Source organism: Elephas maximus, chromosome 23 (assembly GCF_024166365.1).
Source record: "Elephas maximus indicus isolate mEleMax1 chromosome 23, mEleMax1 primary haplotype, whole genome shotgun sequence".
Classification (NCBI taxonomy): domain Eukaryota; kingdom Metazoa; phylum Chordata; class Mammalia; order Proboscidea; family Elephantidae; genus Elephas; species Elephas maximus.
Window position 1 is genome coordinate 9,380,730 of NC_064841.1, and position 13,104 is coordinate 9,393,833.

General features: G+C 40.3%; 1 protein-coding gene and 1 long non-coding RNA gene across 52 annotated transcripts in view; both read right to left on the minus strand.

Moving 5' to 3' along the window:
• EIF2A (eukaryotic translation initiation factor 2A) overlaps window positions 1-13,104 on the minus strand; it is a 35,761-nt gene that overhangs the window by 883 nt on the left and 21,774 nt on the right. The window contains exons 10-13 of one of the 2 annotated variants that reach the window (XM_049867835.1): window positions 9,656-10,227; window positions 5,011-5,124; window positions 3,175-3,303; window positions 2,827-2,892 (exon numbers count right to left, since the gene is read on the minus strand). In XM_049867835.1, coding sequence (XP_049723792.1) covers window positions 2,827-2,892; window positions 3,175-3,303; window positions 5,011-5,124; window positions 9,656-10,227 — 881 coding nt within the window. Of the gene's footprint in view, window positions 1-2,754; window positions 2,893-3,174; window positions 3,304-5,010; window positions 5,125-9,655; window positions 10,228-13,104 lie in introns of those variants that run through there. The other variant, XM_049867834.1, reaches the window with a different exon arrangement.
• Window positions 23-2,720, minus strand: LOC126066602 (uncharacterized). Of its 50 annotated transcripts, none has more exons than XR_007515192.1 (5): window positions 2,424-2,720; window positions 2,250-2,307; window positions 829-1,988; window positions 481-625; window positions 84-393 (listed from the first exon to the last, which is right to left on the minus strand). It is a non-coding gene; the product is annotated as an uncharacterized LOC126066602 (long non-coding RNA). The 50 variants fall into 50 exon arrangements; XR_007515174.1 differs by having other exon boundaries at window positions 829-2,133; XR_007515153.1 differs by lacking the exon at window positions 2,424-2,720 and adding an exon at window positions 23-74 and having other exon boundaries at window positions 249-393; window positions 829-2,334.

Here is a 13,104-nt window from a genome sequence, read left to right on the forward strand (position 1 = left end):
ACCACGAGAAGTGAACCTTGTGCTTGTCTACCACGAGAAGTGAACCTTGTGCTGGTCTACCATGAGAAGTGAACCTTGTGCTTGTCTACCATGAGAAATGAACCTTGTGCTTGTCTACCATGCGAAGTGAACGTTCTGCTTGTCTACCATGAGAAGTGAACCTTGTGCTTGTCTACCACGAGAAGTGAACCTTGTGCTGGTCTACCACGAGAAGTGAACCTTGTGCTTGTCTACCACGAGAAGTGAACCTTGTGCTGGTCTACCATGAGAAGTGAACCTTGTGCTGGTCTACCATGAGAAGTGAACCTTGTGCTGGTCTACCATGAGAAGTGAACCTTGTGCTGGTCTACCATGAGAAGTGAACCTTGTGCTGGTCTACCATGAGAAGTGAACCTTGTGCTTGTCTACCATGAGAAGTGAACCTTGTGCTTGTCTACCACGAGAAGTGAACCTTGTGCTGGTCTACCACGAGAAGTGAACCTTGTGCTGGTCTACCATGAGAAGTGAACCTTGTGCTTGTCTACCATGAGAAGTGAACCTTGTGCTGGTCTAACATGAGAAGTGAACCTTGTGCTTGTCTACCATGAGAAGTGAACGTTCTGCTTGTCTACCATGAGAAATGAACCTTCTGCTTGTCTACCATGAGAAGTGAACCTCGTGCTGGTCTACCATGAGAAGTGAACCTCGTGCTGGTCTACCATGAGAAGTGAACCTCGTGCTGGTCTACCATGAGAAGTGAACCTCGTGCTGGTCTACCATGAGAAGTGAACCTTGTGCTGGTCTACCATGAGAAGTGAACCTTCTGCTTGTCTACCATGAGAAGTGAACCTTGTGCTTGTCTACCATGAGAAGTGAACCTTGTGCTTGTCTACCATGAGAAGTGAACCTTGTGCTTGTCTACCATGAGAAGTGAACGTTCTGCTTGTCTACCATGAGAAGTGAACCTTGTGCTTGTCTACCATGAGAAGTGAACCTTGTGCTGGTCTACCGTGAGAAGTGAACCTTGTGCTGGTCTACCGTGAGAAGTGAACCTTCTGCTGGTCTACCGTGAGAAGTGAACCTTGTGCTGGTCTACCGTGAGAAGTGAACCTTCTGCTTGTCTACCGTGAGAAGTGAACCTTGTGCTGGTCTACCGTGAGAAGTGAACCTTGTGCTTGTCTACCGTGAGAAGTGAACCTTGTGCTTGTCTACCGTGAGAAGTGAACCTTGTGCTGGTCTACCGTGAGAAGTGAACCTTCTGCTTGTCTACCGTGAGAAGTGAACCTTGTGCTGGTCTACCGTGAGAAGTGAACCTTGTGCTTGTCTACCGTGAGAAGTGAACCTTGTGCTTGTCTACCGTGAGAAGTGAACCTTGTGCTGGTCTACCGTGAGAAGTGAACCTTGTGCTGGTCTACCGTGAGAAGTGAACCTTGTGCTGGTCTACCGTGAGAAGTGAACCTTGTGCTGGTCTACCGTGAGAAGTGAACCTTGTGCTGGTCTACCGTGAGGAGTGAACCTTGTGGTGGTCTACCATGAGGAGTGAACCTTGTGCTGGTCTACCATGAGGAGTGAACCTTGTGCTTGTCTACCATGAGAAGTGAACCTTGTGCTTGTCTACCATGAGAAGTGAACCTTGTGCTTGTCTACCATGAGAAGTGAACCTTGTGCTTGTCTACCATGAGAAGTGAACCTTGTGCTTGTCTACCATGAGAAGTGAACCTTGTGCTGGTCTACCATGAGAAGTGAACCTTGTGCTGGTCTACCATGAGAAGTGAACCTTGTGCTGGTCTACCATGAGAAGTGAACCTTGTGCTGGTCTACCATGAGAAGTGAACCTTGTGCTTGTCTACCATGAGAAGTGAACCTTGTGCTTGTCTACCATGAGAAGTGAACCTTGTGCTTGTCTACCATGAGAAGTGAACGTTCTGCTTGTCTACCATGAGAAGTGAACCTTGTGCTTGTCTACCATGAGAAGTGAACCTTGTGCTGGTCTACCATGAGAAGTGAACCTTGTGCTGGTCTACCATGAGAAGTGAACCTTCTGCTGGTCTACCGTGAGAAGTGAACCTTGTGCTGGTCTACCGTGAGAAGTGAACCTTGTGCTGGTCTACCGTGAGAAGTGAACCTTCTGCTTGTCTACCGTGAGAAGTGAACCTTGTGCTGGTCTACCGTGAGAAGTGTACCTTGTGCTGGTCTACCATGAGAAGTGAACCTTGTGCTGGTCTACCATGAGAAGTGAACCTTCTGCTTGTCTACCATGAGAAGTGAACCTTGTGCTGGTCTACCATGAGAAGTGAACCTTGTGCTGGTCTACCATGAGAAGTGAACCTTGTGCTGGTCTACCGTGAGAAGTGAACCTTGTGCTGGCCTACCGTGAGAAGTGAACCTTCTGCTGGTCTACCGTGAGAAGTGAACCTTGTGCTGGTCTACCGTGAGAAGTGAACCTTGTGCTGGTCTACCATGAGAAGTGAACCTTGTGCTGGTCTACCATGAGAAGTGAACCTTGTGCTGGTCTACCATGAGAAGTGAACCTTGTGCTGGTCTACCATGAGAAGTGAACCTTGTGCTGGTCTACCATGAGAAGTGATCCTTGTGCTCGTCTACCGTAAGAAAGTGCCACATTGTCAGAAGCGACAGCATTAGTCTGTGGTTTAGGAATAGCGCGTGGCTTATGCCCCAGGGTCTACGGAATTTCTTCCCCCTCTCTCCTTGTGTAAGAGTAAAAACCTTAAAAAGAATATGGCATGTGGTTTTCAAAACATGCCATATTCTTTTTAAGATTCTCTTACACTAAAAAGGGAAGTGATAGTGGTGACTAGGAGCCCAAATGAAAAATACAGAAAATACCTGATTTTTTTCTAGCTGTTTTCCAGTTGCTGCTTGTTCTTTCAGTTGTTCAATTGCTTTCAGTTTCTGTAAGCATCAAATAGGAGTTAAACATAAAACTGGAAATGTTAAGAACCGGGAATTTGGAAAAAAAATTTTTTCAAGCTTTTAATTAATGTTATATCTATATAATTAAAAAATAATAAAAATATATATGTAATACATATGTTTATATTAAAAATATATTACATACGTATATATACCCATTGCTTTCCAGTTGATTCTGACTCATAGCAACCCTACAGAACAGAGCAGAGCTGCCCCATAGGGCTTCCAAGGAGCATATTCCTTTTAAAAAATACATCTCACCTTCCTTAGGTTCTTCACTTTTTTGTCTATCTCAGGGTCTCCAGAAGCTGACTGGGGGCCAGTGTTCCGTGGTGCGCTGGGTGGGACAGGGGTAGGTGCCGATTCTGGACTCTTGTCACTTCTTGCTTCCTGTGGGAAATTTTTTTAAAAAAATGCAACTTTCTAAAATGAAAACATTAAAGTATTTCAACCAACAAAGCCTTGGTGTATAAAGTACAGAAACCAAATATATGATTTTATCTTCTATAAAGCATTTTACAAAAAGAAAGGATTGAACTGAAGGTCTCATGAGGTAATGGCACACATTCCTATAATAGATAGAAAATACTCAGCTTAAAAAAAAAAACCCAGAGTATGATGAGACATGCGAAAGGTTTTTACTCTGTAACTGTCATGAGGAACACTTCGTTAGATATAGAATTTAAAGTAACAGAGTAAGTAATAAAATAATAATATATTAGTAATATAATAAGATGACAAATGAAAAGACGTGAAACGACCTTAGCAGAGTAAAGCAGAAGGTTTCTGTATCAACTAACAAGTATTCTGGACATATAACATGGCTTTTAAGATGCTAAAACATTATTATATTGTCAGATTTTTTAAAAAAGTATTAAAAGGCAGATTGTACTAAATCTATTAAGTTGTTTATACTCTTTGTAGTATTTGTACTGAAGAATTCTGGTTATTTCTGTGAAATGTTAGAGTGGTACCACTGCCAAGAGGACTCCTCTGCTAAATTGTAATCCAGGGCCAGGAGAGGTGCCTACCCACACTGACAGAAGACCACGTTCTGCTGTTATACAAATCTAATACATAAGAGTAGATTATTTGACCTGGTATAACCAACATCCAGCCTATTTAAAGATATTTCTGGAGATGAAATATATTAACTACAATGATTTTTTTTTTAAACTCAGATTTTAGCAAAACACGGTTGCATAATACAATTCTCCACCTTTAAATGGTAACTGCCTACATAAAACCTAAGCAACCTAGAAATGTCAAAAATCAATCATTATCAGCAAGATTGCACTGATCAGCAATCAGCTGTCTCATCTACCCTACCCTGCCTGAATCTCGAGAATGTGGTCACCATGACATCACCAGCAAGACATTTTCCAGGCTAGCTAGTCACACCATCACCAGGAGCTACATACTATATAGTTTTTCAGCTGTATGATCAAATAAAAAATTATTTTAGAACAGTTCCCCTGTTTGGATACTTCTGATGTTTAGATTCCCAGAAGAACGTTGTGTCTGTATATAAATACTACGAAAAACCAAAAACCAAACCCACTGCAGTTGAGTTGATTCCGACTCATAGTGACCCTATAGGACAGAGTAGAACTGCCCCACAGGGTTTCCAAGGAGCGCCTGGTGGATTTGAACCGCCAGCATTTTGGTTAGCAGCCGTACTCTTAACTGCTATGCCACCAGGGTCTCCACAAACACCGAGTGACAAAATGGCTTTACAGTCACGTAAGTTCCAGCCTCTCCAGACAAACACTTGCTTTAAAGATGCAAACAACACATTCCACACAGGCTCCATCAAAAGGCTCCTCAGCAGGTAGCCTACCACAAGGCCATTCTGGTCCCAGTTGTCAAGGTCAGGTCCAAGTTCCTCGGTCACATATTAGGTCTGCAGCACTACTTGGAAAGTCACAGGCAGACATAAACGAAGGACATCCTGGCTATTCCAGTCTACAGCTCCAGCTACATTTTATAACAATCGAGTCTCTAGGACCACAGTTCCTTAAAATCTAAAGCTTAAAGCTAACTTAACTGTCTTCTTTGCAGATCTGTTTTGCCTTGAAGAGACTGTACCCCAAATACCTGTTTTGCAGCTTTCTTAGCCTCATGCTTCCGCTGATTTTTAAGGGCTGTTTTTGATAACGGCTTATCACTCCCAGATTGTGGTTTCATGTTCTGAGGTGGTTCCTCCTCGTGCTATGAGAAATACAAATGATTTAAAATGGATCCCATGTTTTCAAAAACATGTACAACAGGAAACCATACAACTCTTGCTAGTATGGGATCGGGCAAAGAATATTTCAAAACTTTTATTAACCTGTTGCCTTCAAGTCAATCCTGACTCATAGCAACCCTACAGGACACAGCTGAACTGCCCCACAGGGTTTCCAAGGAGTGGCTGTTGGATTAGAACTGCCAACCTTTTAGTTAGCAGCTGAGCTCTTAACCCACTGCACCACCAGGGCTCCAAACTTTGATCAGTAGTGACATACTCCAAGTGTTAGCATGGCATTAATCAGAATCTTGAACTGACATTTGATATGTTTCAGTTATACAAGAGTGGTGATGTTCACTTTCTTTAGTTTGTTTTCACAATGGAAATTCTAGTACAATTAGTGACACATGATTCTTATGAAATGAGGCACCAACAATAGGTTCTCTTGAGGTCTTTTTGGATCTGACTGCTGCCAGAAACCTAGTTGCCTCACTTACTTTGTTTGCATGAATTATCACTGGTCAGATTTTTACTTGCAAAATCAGAGACTAGAAAATTAAAAATGAAAGCAAATGAAAAAACTAAAATAGACTATCAGAAAGTAAGTCAAACAGAAAGAGGTGAGTAACTAATTATAAATCCAGGCTCTCCATAATGAAGAGCCTACAAAAACTAAATGGCTCGTCAGACTTTTACAATAAAGACAGCCATTGCTATGACCAGATATTTACACAGCCATATATCAAATATATTCCACAGCAGAAAGAGGGGAAACTCAGTGTAGGTTCAAAGTGCTTCCAGGGTAGCATCACACAACCCATATGGGATAGCACTATAATGGCTTATCAGATTCATCTAAGTAACTTCTCTCTACAATGCTATTATCTTACTGTTAACTGTGTCTTAGACCCTACTCAGCACATGGAAGGTAACAGCTCTCCAAGAAGCTTCTTATGTACTAGGTCTCAGGTTTATACTTACTCATAAGCCCTATGGAAACCCTAGCGGCGTAGTGGTTAAGAGCTATGGCTGCTAACCAAAAGGCCAGCAGTTCGAATTCACCAGGTGCTTCTTGGAAACCCTATGAGGCAGTTCTACTCTGTCCTACAGGGTCGCTATGAGTCAGAATTGACTTGACGGCACCAGGTTGGTTTGTTTGTTTGTTTTTGTATAAGTCCTATGGAACCCTGGTAGCAGAGTAGTTAGGAGCTCGGCTGCTAACCACAAGGTCTGCAGTTCAAATCCACCAGGCACTCCTTGGATACCCAGCAGTTCTCCTCTGCCCTATAGGGCTGTTATGAGTCGGAATCCACTTGACGGCCATGAGTTTATAAGCCCTGTAAGGAAATGGGCAGGACTCAAACATTTAAAATACAGAGGAATAAATAAGAAACCAATGAAGCCGCCTTATCTTAGCTGCTGCATTAACTATTTCAGGTCCTCAAAGTTCTGTGGGTACACACCCTACTTTAAGCAAACTGAATATGTGAGAACCCACATTTGTACAACAGACATATTTGGAAGGTAAGCCTCTTTGGCCTCTTTTATATCCCCATGGCATAAGATGGTAGGTAGGATAAACAGGATTTGCTGACCATTTGTTTTACACATTAACATGAAAATTCTTTCAGTAGCAGACTCTTCTGTAGTCACCTTGTTTAGCCGAAAAAGTTTCTGCTCATGAGAACTTTTAAACAATGGAAAATCCATTAAAAATTATGCTAGGAGGAAGGATAAGTTACAAATCTCTTCCATGCTTATGAGCATCATGTGGTCACAGAAGAGACTTTCATTTTAGGCCCAAAAAACCCAAATCCACACGACTACCGCAGATCATGAGCTTTTCTGGCTTTGGCATCACACACCCACTGTACGTAATTCACAAGTCTCACCCTCATTAACACAATCTGTATCAGTTGTTATCACACAGTTTTGATGAACATACTGCAGAAGTGGATGTATTTCAGAAAGCCAAATAATACAAAAAATACTTTTTTAAAAAGCATAATTTATGATGAATTTTTACTTATAAAAAATTAATTTTTCTTCAGGGAGGAATCCCAACACCTTTTTTTCCTGCCTCTATGTAACCTCAGGACTTGAAGCACTTATAGATGAAGATCAAAATCAGTCTTCAGTATGGGTTAAACCTCAACATAGAGAAAACAAAAACCCTCATGACTGGACCAATAAGCAACATCATGATATTGAAAATATTGCAGTTGTCAAGGATTTTACTTGGAACTACAATCAACACCCATGGAAGCAGCAGTCAAGAAATCAAATCTGCTACAAAAGACCTCTTTAAATTATTAAAAAGTAAAGATGTCACTTTGAGGACCAAGGTGTGCCGGCCTCAAGCCACGGTATCTTCAAACGCCTCATATGCAGGCAAAAGCTGGACAATGAATAAGGAAGACCAAAGAAGAACTGATCCATTTGAACTGTGGTATTGGTGAAGAATACTGAATATACCATGGACCACTGGGAGAACAAACAAATCTGTCTTGGAGGAAGTACGGCTTAAATGCTCCTTAAAAGAAAGAATGATGAGACTTCGTCTCGCATACTCTGGACATGTTCTCAGGAGGGACCAGTCCCTGGAGAAGGATAACATGCTTGGTAAAGTAGAGGGTCAGCAAAAAAGAGAAAGACCCTCAACAAGACAGACTAATAACACAGTGGCTGCCACAATGGGCTCAAACATAGCGACAACTGTGCGGATGGTGCAGGACTGGGCAGTGTTTTGTTCTGTTGTACACAGGGTCGCTGTGAGTTGGAACTGACTCGATGGCACTAATAATAATGTAACCCTTCACCTTTGCGAAATTATCTACCACACGGCACTTGTTTTTAGTAATTTCCGAACAGTGCTTTCTTTGCCACTTAGCTCCTTTCTGGAATTAGATACTAACAAAAATTGCGTATTAGTGGGCATGTAGTTTTTCACCTACAATGATTTCATGAGATCACATGACCACCATGTCATATGTAAAAGCAAAATTTAATGGAAATCTTAAATGTTTAAAAAATTCGTTTTAATAAGTTCTTACCTATTTTAGTATCATCATTTTCAAAGTATCATCTTCCTAGATTAATTTCTCCCTCCTACCAAAACAAACTAGTTTTATGAACCAGAGAATAACAACATACAGTAATTCAGGATTTCTCTCATGCCATCTCACACAGACTCAGGAAGCAGGGTGTGTTTGGGCTACTTGAGTTTTTACCTTAAAAAAAAAAATCAGACCAAACTTGTTGCCGTCGAGTGGATTCCAACTCATAGCAACCCTATAGGACAGAGGAGAACTGCCCCATAGGGCTTCCAAGGAGTGGCTAATGGATTCGAACTGCCAACCTTTCGGTTAACAGCCAAGTTCTCAACCGCTACCCCACCAGGGCTTCAAAAGAAAAACTTCAACACAGCAATAGGACAGATCCCAAGACTGCTAAAAACTTTCTTTTCTGAGCTGTCGAAATACCATAAATAGGGTTGACTTTGTTACATATTTTTACTAAATAATTCACATAACAAAAATGTTTCCACAGAATGAATAAAAGTCAAAGTTACAGACCGCCGCTTCATTTTGTTTAACAGAGAAGGAAGGGTTATTCATTCATTCATTTGCAGGAGGTGAGGAGTGGCACAAAGGAGGCATAAGAGTATCTATCCTTTGATAAAGTATCTGCTTCCTTGAGTGCCTAATAATTAAGTGATTATACATTTCCATTCACTTAGAACAATCCCAGCTCACGTGGGACATACGGTCACGTTTCTAATAATACCAATGATACTGTTGGTTTCTCTTGCAGAGCAATCTTATCCTTCACCACCATCACAGAAACTGAGGACATTTAATAGATGCTCCCCTCTGAGCTCTGAAAGGCTACCATTTTAAAAGCAGGACTACCTCCTAAATGACCAGGATCTGACCAAACATCTGGTCCTAACCCTACAATACAAGCAGGGAACGGATAGCCTAAGGAATATAAAAAAAAAGGAATATAGATGTGTTTTATTTGACCAACACAGGGCTTTGAAGATTGAGAAATTTCACTTAAGTGTTCACATTTGTCTTGTCTTGAAAAGCCAAACATTTTGGCAAACAGGGTCTAAAATCCCCCATGGAAGCAATCGGCTATGCCTGTGTAGCTGCTACACCCTTTAAATAGGGCATGAGTTCTCCTGGTCAGCCATCTCTCCCACCTATACTGCCTCACATGGCCTGCCTGACAGGTATGAGAGTTTGAGCCCTGATATACAAAGCCCGTATGTCACATTCACTTAGCTTTCCCAGAGCTTTTAAAATGTGAACTGTTTTAAATTAGCATTTGTCAACCTAACAATACGAGCTGTTCGTGACCTTCAGCAGTTGGTCCCAGGCCATTTCTGCCCTAAAGTTTATATTCCTATAAGGTACCAAGTAACCCAAGAACACGAGAACAAGATCAAGGGAACGTCACACATTGAAAAGTCTTCTTTTCCCACTGAAGTCCTAAAACTGTACTTACCAGTTTAGAATTGGTGATTGGTTTATTTCTTAACGCCGGGGGTCTATAAGCTGTTGCAACTTTAGGTTCCTCACTGGGTACTTCGCTTGGAACTGCTTGGTAAGTTATTGTTTTTGCTGGAAATATTCCATCTAAAAACGGCTGCCAAGAAACCTGCCATATTTCTGCATTGGATGGCACATCATACTTGTGTAAGACAGAGCCGGTATAATGCCAAATCTTGTACCCGTTGTTAACACGTAGCCTGGGAGCACATGTGGCTGTTAAGATATGCTCGCCATCTGGGCACCAAGCAAAATACGTAGAATCAGAGGCCACTGGTTTAGAAATAAGTTTGTAGTTTTTCACATCCCACACTTCCATCTGCCCTCTCAGGTTTCCAAATCCGGCTAATACCAATATATGTCCATGAGGGCTAAAGTAGGCTGCGTTACGGGGGCCGGTTCCAAAGTCAAACACAGGGTCGCATTTCAGGTTGAAAATGGTTGCTTTGGCAGGCATAAAACCATAAACAGCACAAAACTCGGTAGAACTAGAATTCCAAACTACATCATAAATGGGGCCATTCTTTGCTAGAAAAAGAATATGAAACCCAAGTTAGCAATAAAGAAGTACACGGATATAACATTTATTAGCACTAGTTATAAGAACACCACTCATAAACAAGTCAAGAAGAAAGCCAAAAATTTCAAAATAGGCTAAAATTAAAATATTCTTACATGATATACTACAGGGATTTTATATAATTGTAAAGTTATTTAAGAACTCCTACTGATCTTTTTTTTTTTTACTGATCTAGGTGCTTTTAAACATTTTGGCAATGCAGGCTCATGAAAGCATGGGTTGTTCTTATTAATAAACAGACTAGTTTTTACTGGAAGAGATAACACATGTACATGCTAATAAAAATACAAACCATAAAAACAACATGCCACAAAGTAAGCTCCTCTCCACACAGGCAACCCTGGGTTGTGTTTCTTGCATTTCCTTACCATTTTGTGGTTGAAACAAAGCATCTCTCTCTCAAACACACACGCATGACACATTTCTAGATCTCTGTTATTTCCTTTAACACTGTATCTTTGGAGATTTTCTCATCTAAGCACATGAAGACCTACTTTGTTCTTTGTCGACTGCACTGTATCCTGTTACTAACCTTGTTGCATGTTCTCCACAGCGAGTGTACACAGATACATCTGTACAAATGAAACCTCTAGGTTCAAGGGCATATTATTTACTTAATAACACACCATCAAAATGCCCTCCAGAAAACATGTGCCTATTTACACTCTTATCAACCACTTCTGATGCACGTTTCCCCTCACCCTCATCTGTACTGTTCAGAATCCTTTCTCCATTTGCCAACCTACGACGTGAAAAAGAGTATCTCATTTTTACTTCTACATTTGTAAGTACCATTCAAGCTAAGTGCCTTTTATTAAAGTTAAGTTCATTTCTTTTTCTGTGTAATTGTTTTTACTGTCTCACGACTATTTTCTCTTGTGACTGGTCTTTCACTTAATATATCAAGAAAATTTACCTTTTCTCTTACTACCCCCACTTTTTTTGCGTACTTAAGCAAAGGACTCTTCCCCCAGTGTAGAAATTTCTAATTTTTACAGATTCAAATTTATCCTCCTCTTCTCGTATGGCGTCTAGGTCTTGTCTTGTTTGGAAAGTTTTTTTCCACTCTAAGATTAGAAAAAAATCCTTCTGTATTTTCTTCCAGTTCTCTTGTAGTTTTATGTATAATTGTTTGGTTTATCTGATATTTATTTTCTGAAGACGTAGAGATATTAACTTTTTGTTCCAAATGTTTAGCCAGCTGTCCCCAACTATATGCTGAATGATTGCCATTTGGCCCACCGATTTCAACTGCTGCTTTATTATATATTGATGCCCATAGAAGTGTAGGTCTATTTTTGAGTTCTGTTCTGTCTCACTGATTTACCTATTTACCCATAAGCTGGAATCAAATGGCCTTAATCCTAATTTTAATATCTGGTAGCGTCAGGGCTCCCCCAGACTGCTCTTCTTTTGCAAGTTTCCAAAATATTCTTGTTAGTTTCAAAATCGATTTTAGAACCAGCTTACCTAGCTTAAAAAAAAAAAATGAATTTATAGGCATGTTACTTAATTTTTTAGATCAATTTGGAGAGAAATGACATATTTATAAATCCATTATAAAGTATTCCTCAGAAGAGTGCCAAAGTTTTCTTCTCATAGACCCTATGTATTTTTTATTTCTGTTGATGTATGTTTATCAACTGAACTGTGTTCCCCAAAAATATGTATTGTAAATCCTCACCTCTAGACCTGTGGTTATAATCCCATTTGGAAATGGGTTTTCTTTGTTATGTTCAGAGGCCATATCAGTGTAGAATGTGTTTTAAGCCAATCACCTTGGAGATATAAAAAGAGCAGACTAGGCATAGAGAAGCAAGCAGAGATGGGGGAAGAGAGGTGCCGAGCCACAGAAATATCACTGAGGAACACAAGAGACGAGGACCTTCCTCCAGAGCCAATAAAGAGAGGAAGCCCACCTGTAGAGCTGGTACCTTGAATTCTGGCCTCCTAAACTGTGGGAAAATTAATTTCCGTTTGTTAAAGCTATCCACTTGTGGTATTTCTGTTACAGCAGCACCAGATAACTAAGATGCTGTAGTACACGGAAACTTTTCTTCCACTGCTTACGTGGTTGTTTTATATCATAACTTTATCTATGTGAGCAGAGATGAATCTGTTTTCTCCTTTCAATTTGTATATGGTATTTTTACACAAATAATATGTATCTTCTAAGTTTGCCGACTGGTCCCTTCTCCCAGCAAGATATTTTCATAAGCACACTATGCTTAAAAAAAAAAAAAGGTTCGTGTGGTTACAAAAATACCTCAATAGGGTGCGTGGGGGTGGGTAGGGGGTGTGGTTGGCTGAACAAACATAGAAGGTGAGTGTTATTTGCATAAAAATACAGTACTTCTTTACTTCTTTTGATCAGGTACATTGCCTGGGTCTTTTAGAATGTTAAATAATGGTGGAAAGGGGCGCCATCCTTGTTTTCTTTCTGATTTCAACGGGGGGAATACAATTTTTTGTAAGGAAGCTTTAACTTACTTTTACTTGATCAATTTAAAATGAAAAAACTAGGGAGATGCCGGGATTTTAAAACTGTATCATTTTACAGTTATTTTAGCTCATAAAAATAGTTGAAGTTGTAATAGTCTCAAGATCTTATTCATAGCTCTGAAGATAGTGCTAACTCAGTAGAGCAAACTGCTGTCACAATTAATTAAGTCCCAAGCTAGCTACCACAATAGAATGACTTGACTCAGCAAGTTCCCACTAAAATGCTGACATACCTCAATTAACTAACTGGATTCTGTCAAAATAAGGTATAATTAGGGATGATTTTAAGTTCCTTAATTAAGAAGAATTTTATCTTAAAGGTC